The sequence below is a fragment of the Ornithorhynchus anatinus genome, chromosome 1 (assembly GCF_004115215.2).
Source record: "Ornithorhynchus anatinus isolate Pmale09 chromosome 1, mOrnAna1.pri.v4, whole genome shotgun sequence".
Lineage (NCBI taxonomy): Eukaryota > Metazoa > Chordata > Mammalia > Monotremata > Ornithorhynchidae > Ornithorhynchus > Ornithorhynchus anatinus.
The window spans coordinates 39,555,036-39,573,216 of NC_041728.1; the positions used below are offsets into that span (position 1 = coordinate 39,555,036).

An 18,181-nucleotide genomic window follows, 5' to 3' on the forward strand; every position below is an offset into this window, starting at 1 on the left:
TTCTTTCCTTTGAATTCCCTTTGAATGTGACCTAGGGGAGGCAGCTCTCTCAAAGATGCTATTGACCCTTTTCCAGATAGTGTTTATGACTGTGGTTCTCTGTGAAGCATTGCTTTTGATCTGGGCTAACTATTCACCGTGTCTCTGACCTCCAGGAATTTTGTTCCTTTTCTCTGACTTTTAGCCTTCAGATTCGATAACCACTTTTTTGGGTACTTGAGCATCTCTGGAGCATTGCTTCAACTTCCTAGGAGATGCATAGGAGATTGTTTTTTTTAAATTAGTTTACTAGGTTATGAAATACTTATGTACATTAAATGAACTAGTATATTTTCTGCCCCCAATTCTGCATTTACCCCCATAACAAGCTGTCCCCGACTCCTTCGTTGGCCATTATTTTAAGACAAAGGATTTATCTTTTTTCATGGCTCCCGTTCCCCTTCACATATGTAGTTTGCCCTCTGTTCTCTAGCATCCTTCCTGGTTTTGATTCCATGGCCTTTTGGGTATAGGAGCTGGTAGTGCGTTTCCTCAAGAGAGCAGCAAACAATCTGCAGCAGTCCCTGAAATTGTCATTACCCAGCCGACGACTGGCAATTTTGGAACGCAGGCGGATCCTGGGGCACCAGCTGGGCGAGTTCATTTTTCACTACAGCAAAGTAAGTGGCTTTTCCTAAGATGTTTGGACTCAGAGCTACCTTGTCCGAGGTGCAGTCAAGTCTTCACGGCAGTATCTGTGCTTCTAGTCATGACCAAGACAGTGAACTGCCGGGGAAAAGTGACCAGTGCTCTGCTAGCCCATGGCTGGCTGTGACTTCTCTGAAATCAATCAATGGTATTTGTTCATTCTTTTATTCATTCAGTTGTGTTTACTGAGTGTTTACTGTGCAGAGCACTGTACTAAGCGCTTGGGAGAATACAACGATAGGCACATTCTCTCCCCACTGTCAGCATACAGTCTAGAGGGGGGAGTCAAAAATTAATACAAATAAATAACAGATATGTCCATAAGTGCTGTGTGCTGGGAGAGGGGTGAACAAAGGGAGCAAATCAGGACCACGCAGAAGGGAGTGGGAGAAGAGGACAGTGGAATTTAGAGAAGGCCTCTTGGAGGAGATGTGCCTTCAACAGGGCCTTGAAGATGGGGAGAGTAATTGTCGGATATGAGGAGGGAGGGCAATCCAGGCCAAAGGCAGGATGTGGGCAAAGTGGTCAACGGCAAAATGGAAGAAATCGAGGTATAGTGAGAAGGTTAGCACTAGAGGAGTGAAGTGTGTGGGCTGGGTTGTTGTAGAGTAGCGAGGTGAGGTAGGAGGGGGCAAAGTGATTAAGTGCTTTAAAGCAAATGGTGAGCAGTTTTTGTTTGATGTGGAGGTGAATGGACAACCACTTGAGTATTTTGAGGACTGAGGACACATGTCCTGAATGTTTTTGTAAAAAAATGATCTGGGCACCTAAGTGAAGTAGGGACTGATTGGGGAGAGAAGGAGGCTCGGAGGTCAGCAAGGAGGCCCATGCAGTAATCCAGGTGGGATAGGATGAACGACTGTATTAACATGATAGCATTTTGGATGGAGAGGAAAGGGTGGATTTAGCGATGTTGTGAGGGTGGGACTGATAGGGTTTAGCGATGGATTGAATATGTGGATTGAGTGAAATAGAGTAGTCAAGGATAATGCCAAGGTTACAGGCTTATGAGACTGGAAGGATGGTGATGCCATCTACAGTGATGGGAAAGTCAAGGGGAGGACAGGGTTTGAGTGAAAAGATAAGGAGTTCTGTTTTGAACAAGTTAAGCTTGAAGTTAGGGGAGGACACCCAAGTAGAAATGTCTTGAAGGCAGGAGGAAATGTGAGACTGCAGAGAGGGAGAGAGATCAGGGCTGGAGTTGTAGATTTGGTTGTCATCCGCTAAGAGGTGGTAGTCGAAGCCCTGGAAATGAATGAGTACTCCAAGGGAGTGGGTGTCGATGGAGAATAGAAGGGGACCCAGAACTGAACACTGAAGGACCCCCACAGTTAGGGAGTGGGAGGCAGAGGAGGAGCCCACGAAGGAGATGGAGAGTGAGCATCCGGAGCGATGAGGAGAGCCAGGAGAGGACAGTGTCAGTGAAGGTCGGGTAATGTTTCCAGGAGAAGAGGGTGGTTGACACTATCGAAGGCAACTGAGAAGTCGAGGATGGAGTAGAGGCTGTTGGATTTGAACGCTTACTTTGTGCAGAGCACTTTACTAATCATTGGGGAAAGCAGAGCATAATTGGTAGGCAAGCTCCTTGCCCCAAACAAACTTACAGTCTAGAGTAAATGACAGTAAATCAAGTAAATTAAGTAAATCAAATTAAATTGGATCAATCAATCATTGGTATTTATTGAGCATGTATTGTGTGCAGAGCACTGTACTAAGCACTTGGGAGAGTACAGTATAACAGAGTTGATAGGCAAATTCCCTCCCTACAAGAAGCTTATGCTTCTCGGAGCTAATCCCTGCAGTTTCCCCACAGATGGCAGTTCTATAGGAAGAATCCCCAAGAAGTAGCTTTAACTTGACGAGAAAACCCTAGAGAGCTCTGGCATGGTATCCCCTCCCTTTCACCCTATGCTTCAGCTTCCATCCTCCCTAGGACGTTTCCTGGGCAAAAAAGAGTCAGAGATCCCCTTAAAACCCCTGTTCTCTGACTTCCGGCTGTTTCTAGATCTTCCTTACCTCAACTCTCTCTTTTTTCTTTAGACCCCTTTTGGTTGCTCCAAGGATTTTTTGTTTTTCAACTTTTTATAAATCTTTTCAAAGTAGATTTCAGCCACATATTTTGCTGCACTTAGAAATCCTTCTTAGCCTTTTTGGAATTGTGAGATGTTCTCTCAATCATTTTAAATAACATCCCTTGGAATGAAATCCATCAGATTTACAATTCAGTTATATCTCTTTGGTGACTAAGCACCTTTCATATGAGGTTCTCAAAAGTACTTACAAATATCCATTTTAAATAAAGTTTTCAATATACAAATGAAAAATTAAAACAGATTGATAGTTTGTAAGCTAGATTGTAAACAACTTGGGGGAACAGATCCCTTTTACTAGTTCTGTTTTAGAACCCCAAGCACTCAGTACTGTTGTTCACAGTACCTGCTCAATAAATATGATTGATTAAGCAACTAGTTGGTTAAGGACTTTTGATCTGGTTCCAAGCTTACTGACTCCCAAGCCAGTATTCATTCCTCTAGTCTGTCCTACACATATTTAGGCTGGATATGAAACTTTAGTTGACCGTGTTTGGTTGGTGATAGGATGTCTTCTAGTGTCTGTTTCCCTCGCCTTCCACTGAAGCAACAAAATGAAATGAATATGTAACTGTGACACAAGCACCATCACATGGTGTTTGAGAGCAAAATATAGAGGGATAATTTCCAATTATTGCTTTTCCAGTGAAAATCTAGAGCCCATATTTCATAGAGTGTAACTCTTTGTGGGCAGGGCTGGTGTCTACCAACTGTACAGTAATTAATAACACTTATTAAATGCTTTCTGTCTCACTAATTAATAATACTTATGCGCTATATTGGATAAATGTAATATAATAATAATGGTGGTATTTGTTAAGCCCTTACTATGTGCCAAGCACTGTTCTAAGCACTGGGGTAGATAGAGGGTGAATCAGGTTGTCCCACGTGGGGCTCACAGTTTTAATCCCCATTTTACAGATGAGGTGATTGAGGCACAGAGAAGTTAAGTGATTTACCCAAAGTCACACAGCTGGTAAGTGGTGGAGCAGAGATTAGAACCTCCAGGTTCTTTCCATTAAGCCACGCTGCTTCTCCAAGGCGGACACAGCCCCAGGCCTATATGGGATTCACAGTCTAACTAGTCTAACTAGGAGGGAGTAGGATTTAATTCCCATTTCACAGATGAGGAAGGGGCAATTGAGTGACTTGCTCAAGGCCACACAGCAGACAAGTGATAGAGCCGGAATTAGAACCCAGGTCTCCTGACTCCCAGGTCCATGCCCTTGTCATCGGGCCACACTGCTTTCCCAAAAGTGTAGTACAGTGCTCTGCTTACATTATGTGGTAAATAAATTCCATTGGCGGATTAATTGATTGATAAAACATTGGTGGAAAGTATTGTTTTAGTTTTACAAGAAAGTAAAGAATCCAAAGGGCTTGTCTACAGTAGTAATAGGGTAGAGATAGAGTTAGGGAGTGGGAGAAGACCTTTTTGCCTCTATCAGTTCTATTATCTTATTGAGCTTTCTTCTGTGATACTCCTCCAGTCCTCTAGACTCCTGGCTTCTTCTCAAGTTATTGCCCCAATGATATTTGGAGCCAGACTAAGGACACAGAGAGTTAAAGTCATAGAATGACCTTTGCTTGTCACATACAGAAAGAACCGTTGTTTGTCTGTTTATAGGAAACAGAGCAAATGGCTGAGAAGAGATCAAGGAAGAAATCAGAGGAGGAAGAGGAAGAAGGGATTAATGCTAACCACTTTCAGGACTTCATTACCCATGCAAGGTAGGAAAGGTTTCTTCCTTAAGTGTATTCCGCTCCCTTCCCATAACATTTGTAGCATTTCCTGAAGTAGTGTTCCTATTCCTCCCCCACCTTGCACTCCGCCCATCTTTTTGACACGTATGGATGTGAGTGAAATCACCCCTCAGAAAGAGAGCAAGAGTTTAGTCTGCTCCTGCCTTTCCAAATCTCAGCTAGTTATGCTGCTGTTGTAAAGCTGTTGTCATGGCTTCGGTTATCAAAACACTGCTGCCTGGTAGCTGGACTCTGTCTCCAGGCGGCCTTCACAGCATACACCACTCAAGGTGCTGAGAGAGCCCCTTTGGGAAGATCCCGATGGAGGCCTCTTGTGTTTACTGAATCGGAGTTTGTCCCGGGCCTGCCAATGCAGAGGCGATGACCAAACTTTGCCTTAGTTGAAAGCTTTGGAGAATTGGCAATTTCTCAGTAGTGACAGGGTCACGCCTAATTTATATAAAATAGAACAAATTGCAAAGTCCCTCATGGAGAGTTTTAGTCTTTAGGGATTACAAATGCTAGTATTCGGTTAGGCCCTTTTGCACATTGGAGCCAGTTGTCACCACATCCAAGTATCTGTAATGTAAGAAAAACCGGCAGACAATTAGAAATCTTTGCAAGCCTGACTTTGGAAGGGCTTATGTTAAAATGGAGAGCTTACCAAACTTCTGAAGCCTGTGTTAAAGGGACAGCATAGCCTATTAGTTGAACTCAGCCTTCCAAAGCCCTGGGGAGCATAAATATATGCATTTTCCTCAACCTCCTCCTTCTTCAGCATCAAAAAGTGTTATTTAGGGGCCACATGCTCTGAATTTAAACATGGTCTCTCAGTGGGGCTTAAAAACAACAAAGTAGAACCACCATTTGTGGTGAATTCCAAAAACCTTTTGTGAATATCAGTTTGCTGGCCTTCTTGGACTTGGAGTGGCAACAGCCCTCATAGAGTAAGGAAGGAGGGAAGGAAGGAAGGGAAGAAGGAAGGAAAGGAGGGAGGGAAGGAAGGAAGGAAAGAGTTACCTTTCAGAGGCAGAGAAAGAAAATCCCTGCCTCCAAATAGAAGATGACAGCACTGGGAATTGGAGAAATAATAATTTCTAGATTCTCCGAGGGTTTTCCAAATAAGAGTGAAAACAGATAGGGAGCTTTTTATATATTGAGGAGTTGGCGTTCAGTGATGGTTCTGGATATTTGAGAGGGAACATTTATGAACTTTTTAGTGATGTCAGCTGCTCTAAGATGGTGTGTAAATATGCTCCTGCCTGTGACTTCTGTTTTGATTGCAGGAAATATATGGAGTCTGCAGTTCCTCTTAGATTTGTGGCAGTTTCCTAATTTGAGGTTGTTTAAAGAGAGGTACCCTCTGGATCCTAGACAGTAGACCCTTGAATAGTGATTACCCCCAGTGAATTTCAGAATTAAGATGAACTCCTATGGGGTTTCATTCCCATTTTTTACCCAAGCCAACCTGTTAATAGAGATGGCTTTGTTTTTTTTTCTCTTTTGCATCTCACTTCTTCTTTCTCTACATTTTTCCTTTTTCCATATGAAGCTTTGTAGCTGCAGGTTCTGGCAAAATTCATGCATGAGAGATCTATAGGGAGTTGTTAGAGGGCAGGGAACGGGTCTACCATCTCTTTTAGATTGTACTCTCCCAAATGCTTCGTATAGTGCTCTGCACACAGTAAGTGCTCACTAAATGTGATTGGCAAAGTAAGGAATATTAGAGGCAAAAATTAAAGGAGGTGAGAGAGTTATCAGAGGGACATAGGTAAAGAGGGCAGCCTTCAAAAAGCTCCTCCAATTATCCACTCACCATTGTCAAAGACAATTCTGGGTGGGATGAATCATAAATGTAACCCAGTATGGCATTTCTTTTGTTTTGTGTTACCATTAGCTTCTGGCATTAATTCCTCTGTGTTCTCCTAATGTTAGTGAGAAAGAACTAGAAGATGTACTGACCCTTTACACCCAAAAGAACAAATCTGCAAGTATCTTCCTGGGAACTCAGTCCAAATCCAACAAGCCCAAAAGCAATTATTCTGATAGTGGGGCCAAAGGAGGTGAGTATTTGGGTTAAGGCTATGGAGGAGCTTAAGGAGTGGGGTGAAGAAAGGATGTGACTGGAAGGATAGATCTAGAATCAGTCATGATCTCAGCTTTGACCAGGCATCCTGGAAGGCAGTGAGGCCATACATAAGGCATGAGAAAGCTACTTTTATTTTGCAGCCCTTTGGAGTTACGTTTGTCCCTTGAAAAATCACTCTCATCTGAGGGAGTGTTATAGTGTCCACAGAATTTCCCAGCTTGGGGAGCAGCGTGGCTTAATGGAAGGGGCCTGGGCTTGGGAGTCAGGGGGCCTGGGTTCTAAGCCTGGCTCCCCCACTTGCCTACTCTGTGAATTGGGCAAATCACTTGACTTCTCTGTGCCTCATTTTGTAAAATGGAGATTAAATCTTACTGCGTCGTACTGTGACTATGTGCCCCATGTGGGACAGGATTGGGTCCATCCAACCTGATTATTTTGTACCTACCTCAGTGCTTAGTACAGTGCTTGGCACCTAGTAAGTGCATATAACTACCATAATAATAATATTATTATTATTACTGTGCTGTTTTGTCACTGAATAACATAGAGGAATGGTTCAGAGGTGTAAACAGAACAAAATGTTTGCAACTGTAAATTTGATTTCATTCAATTGTATTTATTACGCGCTTACTGTGTGCAGAGCACTGTACTAAGCACTTGGAAAGTACAATTCAGCAACAAAGAGACAATCCCTACCCAACAATGAGCTCACAGTCTAGAAGTGGGGAGACAGACATCAAAACAAGTAAACAGGCATCAATAGCATCAATATAAATAAATAGAATTATAGATATATACATGTAATTAATAAAATAGAAAAATATGTACATATATTCACAAATGCTGTGGGGCAGGGAGGGGGTAGAGCAGAGCGAGGGAGTTGAGGTGATGGGGAAGGGAGGAAAAGGGCTGCTTAGTCTGGGAAGGCCTCCTGGAGGAGGTGAGCTTTCAGGAACTCTCCATTTATATGGCTAATTTATCTATTGACATACATGTCGCTTGGCCTCAGTCTCTCCCATTGTAGAATGGGAGTAATAATTCTTAGTCTTCATTGAAACTAGTAATAAATGTGTTTTGGAAATACAAGTAATTCTCTCAAGCACTGAGTACAGTGTTCTGTACACAGCAAGAGCTCAACAAATACTACTGATAGATTGAGTTAAATAGCAAATGTCTGACTCCTCTCAATTTTACATTTCAGATGATCCAGAAACCATGGAAGAAGTGAAAGTAAAGAAGCCCAGACCCCAAGCAGTTGGTATGAGGCTAATATCAGAAACTTACTTAACAGTCCATCTTTTCCAACTACTTAGTACAGTGCTCTGCACACAGGAAGTGCTCAGTAAATGCCATTGATTGTTTGATTTGAGCTCATGAGTGCCTTCAAAACTTGGACAGGCTTATTGCCATTAAAGCAATGCACAGTTTAGGTTCATCAATAATGGTGTTAATTAGAAATGAATCCAATTCACCAGATGTAGGTAGATGATCCTGATTCTTAAGCAGATTCTTTCTCTTCCAGTCTTTTATCCTGCATTTCTGTCAGAAGGATGTCTGTGTTTTGGTTTTGAAGCTCTACAATCTATAAAAATAATGGAGTGAAGCGGCATGGGACATTTACTGTCATAATGCTATTTCTGATTAGTATAATAATACCCTCAATGTATTTGGGTGGTATAGTACAGTGCCCAACACATAATAAGCGCTTAACAAATACGATAATTATTATTTGCCACTGAAAAGACGCAAGTTCAGAAAGTATGTAGTGTGTAGAAAATATCTTTGGTGGGCAGATTTCTTCTCAGGCTCTTAAGAGGAGCAAATTGGCACCTAAATCTTGCTGAGCTCAGGAGTAGGTTAGTAAATCTTTTCTCATCTGCTTCTTCGCTGGCTTAGTGGAAAGAGCATGGGCTTGGGAGTCGGATGTCGTGGGTTCTAATCCTGGCTCTGCCACTTATCAGCTGTTTGTCTTTGGGCAAGTCACTTAACTTCTCTTGCCTCAGTTCCCTCATTGGTAAAATGGGGATTAAGACTGTGAGCCCCACATGGGACAACCCGATTACCTTGTATCTCCCCCAGCACTTAGAACAGTTGTGATACATAGTAAGTGCTTAACAAATACCATTATTATTATTATTATTTGCTAGTCTGTTCCATGAGAAACCCTCCCTAGATAGAGTCTCACTGTGTCTTTTCCAAATGTTTTTGACAGGACATCCCACTCCAATGGATGAAGAGGGAAAGCTTCCCTTTGGCCACTCCCCCTGTGCTGCTGCTGCCGGTCCCAGTGCCGTATTTTCAAGAACTCACAGCTCCCAGTTGTCATCTCGCCCCCTTGCTCCTGGCTGCACATTAGGGCCAGGCGTCCATCCTGCTCTGTCCCATGTTCCTCCAACCATTGCCAGCACGGTTCTTCCCTCCTCAGCTGCTTTTCAGAACCCTGCTCCGACCAGCTGTTGCCATTCCGCCTTCCCTGAGCCGCCTCATGCACCAAGCCCAGTGGGACTGCCCCGCTGTCAGTCTGGCAGTTATTCCCTTGGTTCCGTCTCCTCGTTTCCAAGCACGGCACAAGTCTTCAGCCAGAGACTGTCCCGGCCCTCCTCGGCAAAAGCGGGTTAGTGTGAATGTTGAGGCATAGAAGTAATCCAAAATCAGAGTGTTTGAATCTTTGGATAATATTTGGTTGACTAGCCATTCCGTGATTATTAGTCGTGATGAGTTTGCCCTGAGGCTTCACCGTGATATAGCCCCAGACTTCTTTTCCCTTGATTTTAGCTGACTTAAGTTCTTTCTGTAAAGCAAGCAATGTATCGTTTCCCAGGTTAGGAGGGACCTAGCTTAGTCAGCCCCTCGCAGGATGGAACCTGGAGAGTTTCCAGTACTCTACCAGTCTCGACTACAGGAGGGAGAGTCAGGCAGAGGCCTGTCCATTGCATCCCTAGCTTGGGCAGTGGATAGCGAGTAGAAGGCCATCTGCTATAAGTTAAAACTCACCTGTACTAGGCAGCAGTGGTATGGGAGAGGGTCAAGGGTAGAGACTCAAGTTTACCGCGCGGAAGAAGGCAATGGTAAACCACCCATCTTTTTACCAAATAAACTCCAAGGATACACTGTCAGAATGATTGCAGGTAGAGGTGGGGCATTCAGATTGTATATTCCAAGCGCTTAGTACAGTGCTCTGCACATAGTAAGCGCTTGATAAATACTATTGAATGAATTCTGGGAGAGATGTGTCCATAGAGTCGCTGTGGATTGGCGAGGACTCAAAAGCATGAGACAAGACAAACTTAGATTCTTTATCTTTAGACTGATGTTTACATTGAATAGGTTGGAAAGATATAAATAAAAAAGGGAAGAAATATTACGAGGATCCCTAGGCCACTCAGCCAAATCAGAGTGAGTTGAACAGGCAAAGAGAGGAGTTGAGTTCACTTTCCCCTGCAGGTTTGTGAGCACTCTTTGTTCTTGGAGTATGGCACATAAGCATTTTAAACCTGAACCGTATTAGTGAATTTACCGAAAGAACTAGTGGGAGACTAACAAAAGCAACAGCGAAGTCGATATTTCCCTGCTGCCCATCTATGCGAACGGAAAGGAATTGGCTCACTGTAGGAGAGGAATGGAAAACAGCTTTATTTTTGAACACTAGCTGAAGAGGCATTATTCAGGGAGGAAGTCTCAAGGTTTAACACTGATGCAGTGTTAATGCCAATACAAACTCTAAAGGGTCTTCTCTGGCTTCAAAGACAACTTACATGGTGACATTCTACTTTCTAATTAAGCCAAATGTCATTTTTCATTTGGGCAAGGATGAGAAAAATAGCCCTTTCCCGCTCTTTAAACTCCCTCAGGTCCCCGGCAAATGCACTCTCAATTCTTATTTAACCCAAATGACTAAAAGATGACAGAAAATGTATATATTGTAGAATTAAGAGCTTCTTCCAAAAAAATCCCACCAAAACTCAAAATACAGCCAATCTTGAAGCAAAAATGAAGTATTCCAAGAAATAAGATGACGGTCTTGGGATTTGCGCATCTGCAAGCAAACTCTGTTTCCTTGGATTTTTTGGAACTTCCAGCTTGTCCAAATGCCACTGTAGTAAGCATCTACCTAGGTAGACAGAGAAAGACATGCCAAAAAATAAAGCTCGCTCTTCGGGCAAAGAGCTTTACCAGACTTGAAAAAACACAAGAAATGGGAGGAAAGAAGTCATTATTGTACATTTAGGTTAGTAGTCAGTCATATATATTGAGTGCTTACTGCTTGCAGAACACTGTACTAAGTGTTTGGGTGAGTACGATATAGTAATATAACTGACGCATTCCATTCCCACAATGAGCTTACAGTCTAAAGGGGGAGACAGATATTAATATAAATAAATTTCAGATATTACATGAATGCCGTGGGGCTGGGAGGGGGAATGAATAAAAAGATCAAGTCAGGGTGCCGCAGAAGGGAGTGGAAAAGGAAAGGAGGGCTTGGTCAGGGAAGGCCTCTTGGAAGAGATGTGCCTTCAATTAGACTTTGAAGGTGGGGAGAGTAATTGTCTGTCGGATGTGAAAAGGGAGGGCATTTCAGACCAGAGGCAGGATGTGGCTGAGAGGTAGGCAGTGAAATAGAAGAGATCGAAGTACAGTAAGAATGTTAGCATTAGAGGAGGGACATGTGCGGACTGGGTAGTAGGAGCATAGAGAGATCAGGTAGGAGGGGGCAAAGTGATCGATTGCTTTAAAGGTCAACATTGTTGCCTCTCAAGGTTAGGAAATTTCAGGTAAACTTGTTTGTATTGTGGTGCTTTAGTGAGTACTGTATTTTCAGAGAACCCTAACTGGTTAACTCATAGGAAATGAAGTAATTCTATATAACCTTGAGAGTTTTGCTCCATTTTTGCATATCTACCGCTCCCTAGGTTTGCAGGGTGGAGTTGTGCTGGGGTGAAGCTGTCTTTAGGTATCTTATAGTGGGCCATTTCTCATATTAAACAAGGGCCCAGGGTTTAGCAAAGTGCCTTTTGGCTGGTGAAGTTCCTCTGATTGTACTTCTCTTCAATGGCAACAACTCCTTGTATCTACTTGGCAGGGTCATGCCAGCGAAGTCCAAGCAGGCAGCCGGCTGGATCAAGCAAGCCTCAGAAAGAAGGAGATGATGGGTCTTCCCAGGCCAGATGGCACAATCCCAGTGCTTTCACATCTGAATATCAGCGCCTGGTTGAGAAACAGGCAGCAAGGCAGTATTCTCCCCCAAGCCACATCAGTCTCCTCACCCAGCAGGTATGGGCAGCGGAATCGGTACAGGTCTCTTGGAGAGAGACAGGAAAGCCTAAGGACATGCTTTGCTCTGTGAAGGGGTAGATTTATTGAGTGTTTGTCTGGAATGGTCTAGAACGGCCTCCTTCCTTCCTGCCTTGACTGATTCCCAATTCTCTCAACTCTAGCAAAGGGCCACTTTATTCCAGGATAAGGCTAATAATAATAATTATTATTAACCTAATAAACTAGAATTTGAATTGCCGGGGGATTTGGTTATGACATAAGCAGAGAGCCATCCTCATGAAATTCCCTTCTACAAACTCACAATCTGGGATGAGGCCATGGGGAGAATAACACAAGAGCCGTGCCATGACCAGAAGGGAAAAAAACAAAACAAAAAAATCCCTTCCCAATCACTGAGGCTTTTAAACCCCATACTGGAATCAGGAAGATGCAGAGAGGAACAGTTTAAAGAAATTCTTTATGCAAACACATTGATCTGATAGAGGGTGTGGGAATAAGGTGCTGATAATTCTGGTGTAAGTAATACCTAATTTATTTAGGTTCTGATCATAGGGACTGCAATCTGTGACCTTTGGACACTTGATATTTGCCCCGCCACAAGCCCCCCCGCACTTATCTTTAAACGATATATTCTAAATTTCTTATTTGTAGTAATGTCTGTCTCCCCCTGTAGATTGTAAGGTCGTCATTTGCTAATTCTGTAGTATCGAACTCTACCAAGTGTGTAGCATAGTGCTGTGTAGTAGTAAGCTCTCAATAAATACAGTTGATTGATTGATATGATGAGCCAGTGTGAGTCAATGTTCGATCCCATTGTTTCAAACATGTGCTGAGTGCCCTACCAAGTTTAGTGACAGCAAGTTCAGAGGCATGCAGAACCCAAAACCTCACCATTGCTGGGCCCCGAGGTCCTTAAATTCAACCCAGATTCGTGGGGTAATATCAAAGATGGTGGACCTTAGAACTAGTTTGTTCCCACCTGAAACAGGGAGGAAGACACGTATGATTTTACCAAAAGGAGGTTCAACCACATGAGAGGCAGGATTTTGTGTGATAAAAGATTTATTTCTTATTTATTTATTGTGGAGTTCTGATATTGCACCGCAAGTCCATCTCTTCCTACTAGAATGCAGTTCTAGGTTGGTGGCATTGCAATCTATAATATAACATTAAAAGGTTGGTAAAGTAGTGAAGATGAAAATCAATGTGTTTGTATAAAGAATTTCTTTAAACTGTTCCTCTCTGCATCTTCCTGATTCCAGTATGGGGTTTAAAAGTCTCAGTGATTGGGAAGGGTTTTATTTGTTTTGTTTTTTTCCCTTCTGGTCGTAGCATGGCTCTTGTCTTATTCTCCCCATGGCCTCATCCCGGATTGTGAGTTTGTAGAGGGGAATTTCATGCGGATGGCTCTCTGCTTATGTCCTAACCAAATCCCCCGGCAATCCATATTCTAGTTTATTAGCTAATAATAATAATACTATAACAATAATGGTATTTGTTAAGCACTTACAAAATGTCAAGCACTGTTCTAAATGCTGGGGTAGGTACAAGCAGTCAGGTTGGACACAGTCCCTGTCCCACATGGGGCTCACAGTTTTAATCCCCATTTTACAGATGAGGTAACTGAGGTACAGAGAAGTTGAGTGACTTGCCCGTAGTCACATATCAGGCAAGTGAGGGAGCCAACTTTAGAACCCAGGACCTTCTGAGTTCCAGGTCTGGGCTCTATCTATTATTGATCAAAACTATTTTTTGAGTACCTACTGTGTGCAGGGTGCTATAGTAAGCAGTTGAGAGGGAACAATACAATTAGAAGACATGATCAATCCTTGTTCTCAAGGGACTTACAATCTAGCAGGAGAAATATACACTGGTATAATTTATAGTTGGGACAGAAGTGGATGTTTATATGTTATAAAGTAAGCAGAGGAGTGCAGAAGTGCTGGGTTTGGTTATGAATATACAAGTGCATAGTTGATGTAGGCCTGAAGTGTTAGAGGAAGGAAAATAATCTGGGGGAAGAGAATTAAATCAGGAAAGGCTTGCTGGAGGAGATGAGATTTCCAAAGGTCTTCGACTATGGGGAGAGCTGAATTCTGGCAGATTTAGGGGGCAAAGGGACTTGGGGCAAGGGGAAAGGCATAATTATATTGAAGCCTTTACTAGGTGCCGCACATTGTACTAATGATAGGTCGAATACAGTGCTTTCTCATATGGGGCTCACAGTCTAAAAGCGTGACCTAGGTAAGAATGAAGCACAATGAACGGGTTAGCTTGGGAGGAGGGAAGAGTGTGGCTTGGGAGGAGTGGCACGAGAGAGTAGGTTGGGAGAAGGGAGAGCTGGTAGAGTGCCTTAAAATGAATAGGCAGGAGTTCAGGAGATTCTGCTTGATAGGGAGAGGAATAGGTAACCATTGCAACTATTTGAAGAGTTGGGGGGCTAGGGGGACATGTGCAGAATGACGTTTTAGAAAAATGTTGCAGGCAATTTAGCGAAGCCTGGAGTGATGAGGGGAGAGATTCAAGGCAGGGATACTGGGGTGATGCAGTAGGCAAACAAAAATATGACATTTGCCAAGATTAGTTGGTGATCATTGGGATGCAGAAGGGGCTGAACCTGGAAATGCTTCATAGGAATAGAGGCAGGATTTAGCAACATAAAAGGGGAGTTGCAAGAGAAACAAGTAAGGGATAATGTCGTATTTTCAGGCTTCGAAGGTAGCGAGGATGGTCGTGGTATCAACTGCCGTGGAACTTTAGGTGGAGAAGATTTGGAGGGGAAGAAGGGAATTTGAGTTTTAGGCATGTTGTAATTTGGTTCATCCATGTGGAGATGACCTGAAAGATAAGATGACATGTGAGATTGAAGAAGAGGTGAGAAGGCAGGGCTAGCGAGGTAGATCTCTGTGGAGGTGAAGATGAACTCCCCAAGAGACTTAGTATAATGTAATAAGAAAGGGACCAGAACAGAGCCTTGATGCCTGAGGCTGAGCTTGCTATCTTGGATGGGCAAAGAAGAGGTGGCGTGGAGGACGCTAGTAGGCTCAACAACTGCTGAGGATGATTGTTTTTGTACCAACAGTATGAAAAAAATATTACTGACTTTCCAATTTTCTTACTGATGTAATTTTTATGTAATAGAGGATGGTTTAATATTAAGAAGGTGGTAACATTCTGTGTCGGTGTTCATCCAACAGTAATTTCAGGGTGTCACTGTTGGGAGCATACTTAAATATTCCCTTGATTTTTGGTTGAGGGCTCTTCATTTACAGAGAGGTGTCCCGGCAAAATTAATCCATGCGTCCATCAGAGCAGTATAAGTACCAGCAGGTGTCCAGTAGAGGCAGTTACTATTGTAACTAATTCATAGTAATCTGGTTTTAGCATTTAATATTTAAAAGTTTACTGGCAGAAACACCTCACCTTCCTTTGAATCATTTTCACATTTACATATAGTCTAAAACTGGTATGCTGTGAAAGAGCTCTCTTCATTGATTGGAACATGGGGGTGTGTGTGTATATACATATTAATTATAATATATATTTATATTGTGTGTGTGAGAGAGAGAGGATTTAGGATTGCATAGTTATAGGCTGTGATATATATTCATTCTCATTTATTAAGCACCAAGTGAGTGAGTGGAATTCTAGGCACCCATTGAACCTTCTGAGAACTAGACCCTAAAAGCTTGTCATTTCCTACCTTCAGCTTCCTCTCTGACCTTCCAACATTCATTCTCTCTTCTCTCCAGCCCATACTTCATTCTGCTGCCCAAATCAGTTTTCCAAAACATCTCCCAGTGCCTCGAGAACCTCTTTCTGCAACAAGCAGAAACTCCGGGCCATTAGCTTTAAGGCACTCCATCATCTCTCAACTTTGCTCTTCTCATCTCTGTGCCATGCACACCCCAGTTCTCATTTTCGCTTCTCTCAAGCCATCCTCCTCACTGTCTCTCTGCCACCTCTTCCTCATGCCCTCCATTCTCCCTGGAACCCCCTCCCATATATGGCTGACCACTGCCCTGTCCACATCTCCAGATGACTTTCTCTGACTGATGTATACTCCTCCTGCCACATCAGCACGTGTGTCTCCTAAGCACTTGGGAACCCACACACCCCCTCCCGACTTATGTACATAACTCTCTACTCTGTTGCTCTTCCACCCCTACCTGTAACTTATTTTAGGGTCTGTTTATTTAACTGTAAGCTCCTTGAGGCCAGGGGCCATATCTATTACTCTGTAATACTCTCTGAAGCACTTCCCAAGTGCTTCTACGTGAAGTACTCAGGAAATATTCTTGCTTGCTTGCTTGACTGATTGATTGAGTTACAGGTTTTGAACCTGGTCCTTGTTCTCAATTAATTTTGCACTGTATGCATGTAAAGGATGCATCTCACATCTTGGGGTTGGCATGTGCAGTGCAGAAATCGGTGCCTCTAAGCTTGACAAAGTGGTATGTATGAGAGTGTGTACAGTCTAGGTAGATGAACCTCCAGTGGTTGCCCATCCACCTCCGCATCAAACTGAAACTCCTTACCATCAGCTTTAAAGCACTCGTTCAACTTGCCCCCTCCTATCGCCCCTCGCCAGTCTCCTACTAAAACCCAGCCTGCCCACTCACTTAGCTCCTTCAATGCCAACCTTCTCACTGTAATTCGATCTCATCTATCTCACTGTTGACCTCTTGGCCACATCCTGCCCCTGTCCTAGAACGTCCTCCATCTTCATGTCTGAAAGACAATTACTCTCCCTGCCTTCAAGCCCTTATTTAAAGGCACATCTCCTCCAAGAGGCCTTCCCTGACTAAGCCCTCCTTTTCTCTTCTCCCACTCCCTTCTTCATTGCTTTGACTTGTTTCCTTTTTTCATCTCCCCTCCAAGCCCGACAGCACCTATATGCATAACTGTAATTTAATTTATTTCTATAATGTCTGTCTCCCCTTTAGACTGTAAGCTTACTGTGGGCAGGGGATGTCTGTTATATTGTTATATTGTACTCTCCCAAGCGCTTAGTACAGTGTTCTTCACACAAGTGTTCAATAAATACAGTTGACTGACTGTCTGACCTATGTAGCTTTGTACAACTTTTCTATGTTATTCTGTGGATCGACATACATGTACCTTTTCCCCAGAGCCTTCTGAAGTGGATAAGAGGGTGCTGGAGCAAAGGGTCTGTGTGAGGTCTCATTATCAGGGGCTGGTGTGGGAGTTGGTGGGGTGGAAAAGGAGGGGCTCTGCTGTTCCTGCAATCTTTACAGGCCATAGCACTTTGTGGTTATTGATGTTAGTGAGCAGAAGAATGTGGTGAATTGGCCCAGCGTTGTGGTGAAGAGTGGGAGGAGGGGAAGCAGTTGGAGCAATGGGCCGCTCTGGGAGGGTGTGTGAGATTTCAGGACCCAGCTATCATTAGGAGCAGCTCCAACTCTTCCAGCCAGGGAGTTTAATCAAAGGGATAACATCAGACCACCCAGGCGCGGGCTCGATGGGGCCGTCTCCAGCCTCACTCCCCAGCCAGCCAGTGCCCGACATGCAGCCAGCCCGCCTGGAAATGTGCTGACAGATCCCGAGGAGGATGAGGCACTTTTAGCTCTTCACATTTTTCATTTAGACAAAGAGTGGAAACTCATACCAGAGCCGCTCTTTCATTTTTTCCTTCCTACCCTCTCCCCGGCCCCCCTCCCCCCCACCTCCCCAACCCTATCTCTCGTTCCTTGGTTACAGGGAGTTTCCTGCTGCAAACTTAGCCTCATGGGAATTGCCTACCACAGAAATCTCACAAGGAGAGCTTTCGTGATATCATTTACCAGAGCCTTGAGCATCCCTTTGTCTCTCTTAACTTTGGTTTCTTCCTCCGTTTAGAAATGTCATTCCTGCTCATTTCTAGTCCACAAAGCCTCAGCTCATTTTTGGGGGTCATAACAATGCGTCTTCAGATAGTATTCCAGGTCCAGGAGTCACATTAGGATGGTTCCAGGAATGTTAGGGTTGTTCTACTTGATTTCTCTCTTGATGGCTAGAGACGTAAGGCCCCTAACCTTTCCTTTATATCCCAAACATTCCCTAGAGTGATCCATCACTGGTGGCTTGTACCCAAATTTATCCAAATCCCTTATGAATATGCTGGTATTTTCACCCTGCAAAACTTCCCATGGTAACCAATTTCATAGGCTTAGCATCGACTGTGTGATGCGTTTCTCTTTGTTTTGCACCTCTCTCTCCAAATGTCAGTGAGAGCCCCCATGCTATGATAGCATGGCCTTGTGAAACATCTCCCCCTGCCTCCAGGACGTCTCCACCT

The 18,181-nt window shown here is 43.5% G+C and overlaps 1 protein-coding gene across 10 annotated transcripts in view; it reads left to right on the forward strand.

Annotated features, from left to right (window-relative positions):
* Positions 1-18,181, forward strand: part of TTLL5 (tubulin tyrosine ligase like 5) — a 234,578-nt gene that overhangs the window by 89,789 nt on the left and 126,608 nt on the right. For all 10 annotated transcript variants that reach the window (XR_005659888.1, XR_005659889.1, XM_039911662.1 and 7 more), the window contains 6 exons: positions 513-659; positions 4,405-4,508; positions 6,456-6,583; positions 7,811-7,867; positions 8,822-9,223; positions 11,690-11,880. Coding sequence is in view for 8 of the 10 variants with exons in the window: in XM_039911662.1 (XP_039767596.1) it covers positions 513-659; positions 4,405-4,508; positions 6,456-6,583; positions 7,811-7,867; positions 8,822-9,223; positions 11,690-11,880 (1,029 nt within the window). In the remaining 2 variants the exon portion in view is untranslated. The remainder of the gene's footprint in view (positions 1-512; positions 660-4,404; positions 4,509-6,455; positions 6,584-7,810; positions 7,868-8,821; positions 9,224-11,689; positions 11,881-18,181) is intronic.